The sequence below is a fragment of the Nelumbo nucifera genome, chromosome 2 (genome assembly GCF_055504915.1).
Source record: "Nelumbo nucifera cultivar China Antique chromosome 2, China Antique-T2T, whole genome shotgun sequence".
NCBI classification, from domain to species: domain Eukaryota; kingdom Viridiplantae; phylum Streptophyta; class Magnoliopsida; order Proteales; family Nelumbonaceae; genus Nelumbo; species Nelumbo nucifera.
This window is the reverse complement of record NC_142650.1, coordinates 85,135,685-85,140,849: the sequence shown is the minus strand read 5'-3', so window position 1 is coordinate 85,140,849 and position 5,165 is coordinate 85,135,685. Positions and strand designations below refer to the sequence as shown.

General features: G+C 43.7%; 2 protein-coding genes across 2 annotated transcripts; both read right to left on the bottom strand.

Moving 5' to 3' along the window:
* Positions 1–960: 960 nt before the first annotated feature.
* LOC148802407 (uncharacterized) lies at positions 961–3,792 on the bottom strand. Its single transcript, XM_088897892.1, has 5 exons — positions 3,409–3,792; positions 2,343–2,679; positions 1,873–2,108; positions 1,467–1,611; positions 961–1,280 (listed from the first exon to the last, which is right to left on the bottom strand). Exons 1-5 carry the CDS (start codon positions 3,790–3,792, stop codon positions 961–963), a joined length of 1,422 nt encoding a protein of 473 aa, XP_088754018.1.
* Positions 3,793–3,828: 36 nt separating this feature from the next.
* On the bottom strand, positions 3,829–4,713 carry LOC148802406 (uncharacterized). Its single transcript, XM_088897891.1, has one exon. The coding sequence runs from the start codon at positions 4,711–4,713 to the stop codon at positions 3,829–3,831; it is 885 nt and encodes a 294-aa protein (XP_088754017.1).
* Positions 4,714–5,165: the final 452 nt, after the last annotated feature.

The window sequence follows — 5,165 nt, the reverse complement described above, 5'->3', positions numbered from 1 at the left end:
TTTGTGGCCAACTGCAAAATCTTTCCTTGAGATCGTCTTGTCATGGAAGGCTTTTGTCTTTTCCTTGTAGATTCGAGAGCTCTCATAAGCGTCATTGCGGATCTCTTCTAGTTATTGTAGCTGCAACTTCCTCTGTTCTCCTGCCTCATCCATGTGCATGTTGCATTGTTTGACTGCCCAGTATGCTTTATGTTCCAGTTCCACAGGGAGATGACATGGCTTGCTGAATACCAAATGGTAGGGAGACATACCTATAGGAGTTTTGTAGGCTGTGCGGTAGGCCCATAGTGCATCATTGAGTCTCAGACTCCAATTCTTCCTTCTAGGGTCAACCGTTTTTTCAAGTATGGATTTTATCTCCCTGTTGGACACTTCGGCTTGTCTGCTTGTTTGTGGGTGGTATGCAGTGGAAATTCGATGGGAAATATTGTATTTCTTGAATAGAGCTTCCACCACTCGGTTGCAGAAGTGAGTGCCTCGGTCACTTATTATCGCCCTGGGCATTCCGAACCTGGAGAAAATGTGGGACTTGACAAAATCTACAACAACCTTAGCATGATCAGTCCGGGTAGCTTTAGCTTCTACCCATTTCAAAACATAGTCTATAGCTAGTAGGATGTAAACATTACCGAAAGAGGAAGGGAATGGGCCCATGAAATCTATGCCCCATACATCAAACATTTCACATATCAGTATAGGGGTAAGTGGCATTTGGTCTTTATGGCTTAAATTACCTGTCTTTTGGCATTGTTCACAGGCCTTGCAGAACATATAAGCATCACAAAATAGGGTAGGCCAAAATAATCCGCACTCCAGTATCTTACGTGCTGTCCTCTTTGGGCCAAAATGGCCCCCACAGGCAAATGAATGGCAGAAGTGAAGAATGGAGGGGATTTCGGGGTCGGGCACGCACCTTCGAAGGTCCTGATCGGAACATTGCTTCCACAGATATGGGCCATCCTAGATGTAGTACTTGGCATCGCTTCTTACCTTATCCCTTTGAGCTCTCGTTAATTCTCCTGGTATGGTTCTAGTAACCAAATAATTAACTATATCTGCATACCATGGAGTTCCTTCTTGAATCGCGAAAAGGTGCTCGTCTGGGAACTCGTCTTTCAAGGGTGTTGCCTCTTCACTTGTAGTCAGCCTAGTAAGATGGTTTGCAACCAAATTTTCTGCACCCTTCTTGTCACGGATTTCGAGGTTAATTTCTTGTAGCAGGAGAATCCAGCGGATAAGCCTCGACTTTGCTTCTTTCTTGGCGAGCAAATATTTTAGGGCTGCATGATCAGAATAAACAATCACCTTAGTACCCAATAAATATGAATGGAATTTTTCTAAGGCAAAAACTAAAGCCAAGAGTTCCTTCTCTGTTGTTGAATAATTGCATTGGGCAGCATCAAGGGTCCTCGAAGCATAATATATTGCATGAGTGGCTCTTCCAACCCTTTATCCCAGAACAGCACCGATGGCATAATTGCTTGCATCGCACATAATCTCGAAGGGAAGATCCCAATTTGGTGGCTGGATGACTGGGGCTGAAGTCAACGATTCTTTCAGCTTATCAAAGGCTGCCCTGCACCCTTCATCAAAATCCAACATCACATCTTTCTGGAGTAAATTACATAAGGGGCGAGTTATCTTGGAGAAATCCTTGATGAATCTCCGATAGAATCCTGCATGTCCAAGGAAAGAGCGAACTTCCCGAATGTTCGTGGGATAGGGCAGGGATTTAATAACATCTACTTTTGCTTTATCAACTTCGATTCCCTTAGAAGAGACTACATGCCCTAGAATGATGCCCTAGTCGACCATGAAATGGCATTTTTCATAATTCAGCACGAGGTTCTTTTCTTTACACCTTTCAAGTACCTTTGTAAGGTTAGATAAGCATGAATCAAAAGAATCCCCATACACTGTGAAGTCGTCCATAAATACCTCTATAATGCTTTCCACATAATCAGAAAATATACTAACCATACATCTTTGGAATGTGGTGGGAGCATTGCAGATACCGAATGGCATGCGTTGATAAGCAAAGGTACCGAAGGGGCAGGTGAAGGTAGTCTTTTCTTGGTCCTCAGGTGCAATTGGAATTTGATGAAACCCTGAATAACCATCAAGACAACAATAATGAGATTTTCCAGCTAGTCTTTCAAGCATTTGATCGATAAAAGGGAGCGGGAAGTGGTCTTTTCGGGTTAACGATTTCAGCTTCCGGTAATCTATACACACCCGCCACCCATTTTGAATTCGGGTAAGCACTAGCTCACCGTCTTGATTTTCGACCACCATCATACCTGTTTTCTTTGGGACTACTTGTACCGAACTTACCTACTTACTGTCTGAAATGGGATAGATTATCCCGACATCTAGAAGTTTTAAAACTTCTTTCTTCACTACCTCCATCAGCGGTGGGTTTAATCGGCGTTGGGCTCCGATTGCAGGTTTGGAGTCTTCTTCCAAGAGTATTTTGTGCATGTAGGTAGATGGGCTTATCCCCTTGATATCAGCTACAGTCCATCGGATCGCTTCCTTGTGTTCCTTAAGTGCTTGAATTAGTTTCCTTTCTTCCAGTGCGTCGAGTTTGAAAGAAACTATCACAGGTAGTGTCTCCCCCTTGCCTAGGAACATGTACTTTAGGTGCTTTGGTAATGATTTCAGCTCCAGCTGGGGTGCCTACACAATAGATGGAAGGAGCCTTGTGTGAGATAGGGGCAAACTAATGAAAGAAGAATTACGAGCAAATTCAAAAGACTTCAGTTCAGAAGTCAAAGTTTGCAGTTCCGAATTCAGCATAAACTTCTACTTTGCTCGTTGCAGTTGATCAGGCCCATTGTTAAGTGCAACTCTCAGTGTGTCTTCATCTTCTAGCTCAAAAGTCTACTGCACTAAGGAGTCAATAACATCTATAGAGAAAATAGAATGTGCATCATTAGGGTATCTCATGGCATCATAGATATTAAAATTAATGATCTCACCATCAAATTCCATGGTAGGCGTCCCCTTATGCACATCGATTTTTGTTCTGGACATCTTAAGAAAGGGTCTTCCTAGAAAAATTGGGGTCGAGTTGGAAGAGTTATCTTCTTTCGTGTCGATCACATAAAAATCGGCGGGAAAGACCAAATTATTAACTTGGACTAGGACGTCCTCTAAGACTCCCTTCGGGTATGTAGTAGACCGACCAGCAAGTTGTAAGATTACGCCCGTTTCTTTTAATGGTCCGAGATTCATGGTTGTATAAATAGAATGGGGCATGACATTTATTGAAGCTCCTAGGTCTAGCATAGATTTTTCAATCTAGACATTTCCTATCTTACAGGGAATGGTAAACATACCTGGATCCTGGCATTTAGGGGGTAGTCTTTTCTAGAGAATGGCTAAAACATTTTCTCCTATATGGACCTTCTCATCGCCTTTCAGCCTTCTCTTAGTAGTGCACAACTCCTTGAGAAATTTGGCATAGCAGGGTACTTGCTTAATTGCATCAAGGAGGGGGATGTTTACCTCAACTTTGCGGAAGGTCTCGAGAATGTCTTTGTCTTGCTCCTCCTTGGATTTTGCGAATTGGCTAGGGATAGGTGGAGCGATGACTATGGATTGGGGTGGCTTTCCGCTTGAATCCATTTGGAATGGTGTCTCCTCTTTGGTTGTATCTTTGGATGCTTCTTGATAGGGTTCATTCAGTTCCTTCCCACTTCTCAACGTGATAGCACTAGCATTTTCTTTCAGGTTGGTCATGGTCTGAGAAGGTAGCCTCCCTGATAATTGGGATTCCATTCGACTCATAGATGTCGCTAGCTGGCTGACCTGATTCTCCAGGTTTCAGATACTTGTCCTCGTCTCCTGTTGAAATTGTTGAGTATTAGTTGCAAGGGCTTTCACAATTTCATCGAGAGACATACCTGAGTTGGGAGGGGCCGAATATGGTGGAGCCAGTGGCCTGGTTTGATGCGGATGTTGGAAGCCGAAGGGCTTGGTTCCATAGTTTAGGTTGGGATGATCCCTCCATCCTGCATTGTAGGTGTTCGAGTAGGGATCGTATCCCTTTTGCGGAAATCCTCCAACAGCATTAGCTTGTTCGTAAGGTTCATCTTGAAGCGTAGGGCACATGTCATTTGGATGTCCCGGAGTTGAGCAAATCCCGCAAGCCTTCACCGTTTGTGTATTACCTGTGGCCATTTGACAGACAAGAGAAGTCAGGCTTGCAATTTTCTGTTCTAGGGAGGAGATGTTTACCTCGTTAGCATGAGTTGTTGGAGGGTTGAGCCTATAGCCGAACTGTTGAGAGTTGGCTGCCAAGTTTGAGATCAACTCTCTTGCTTGTGTAGGAGTTTTGTTCACCAACACTCCTCTGCTTGTTGCATCGATCATACTCCTATCCATTGGTAGTAACCCTTCGTAAAAATATTGGATAAGGAGCTGGTCTGGAATTTGATGTTGTGGACAGCTGGCACACAGATGCTTGAATCTCTCCCAGTATTCGTAGAGAGTTTCCCCATTGAATTGTCTTATGCCACATATCTCCTTTTTGATGTTAGCAGCTCGGGAGGCAGGGAAGAACTTCTCAAGGAATTGCCTTTTCATATCATTCCACGTGGTGATGGAACCGGAGGGTAGGTAGTACAGCCAATCCTTAGCCTTATCAGCTAGTGAGATAGGAAAGGCACGCAGTTTGATCTGTTCCTCGGTAACACCTTGAGGTTTCATGCTTGAGCATACTACGTGGAATTCTTTTAGGTGCTTGTGAGGGTCTTCGCCTGTAAGTCCATGAAAAGTAGGGGGTAAGTGTACAAGACCTGATTTAAGTTCAAAGGGTACCGCTAGATTTGCATATTCGTGAAGGGATGAGAGATCCATCCTATGGACGCCCAAAGATTGCGGAATAAGGGGCGAATTTCAAAAATTTTATCTCTCCCTTCAATTGGGAACCGTATTCCCTATTTAGAAAATCATATTTTCAAGGATCAATCTTGAACCATAAACTGAACCAGATCTGTACCAAAAGGAGTGGGAGAGGATTATACCTGATACGGAGAAATACTATCTCCCAATGGAGGTGTTCACGCCCAAGGAAGGATCCAAAATCTGCTCCCACTGAAGATGGCGCAGTGAAGGATGGAGCAGAATCAGCAATGTTCTTCAAAAGAACTTGACCCTTC

Bases quoted from the DNA above. Each gene is read 5' to 3' on its own strand.
- LOC148802406 (XM_088897891.1), bottom strand. From the start codon at position 4,713: ATGAAACCTCAAGGTGTTACCGAGGAACAGATCAAACTGCGTGCCTTT.
- LOC148802407 (XM_088897892.1), bottom strand. From the start codon at position 3,792: ATGAGTCGAATGGAATCCCAATTATCAGGGAGGCTACCTTCTCAGACC. The intron at 2,680-3,408 runs GTCCATATAGGA...TCTATTGTGTAG, and splicing joins GGCTGAAAGGCGATGAGAAG to GCACCCCAGCTGGAGCTGAA. The intron at 1,612-1,872 runs GTACTTGAAAGG...AATTTACTCCAG, and splicing joins GCTTATCTAACCTTACAAAG to AAAGATGTGATGTTGGATTT.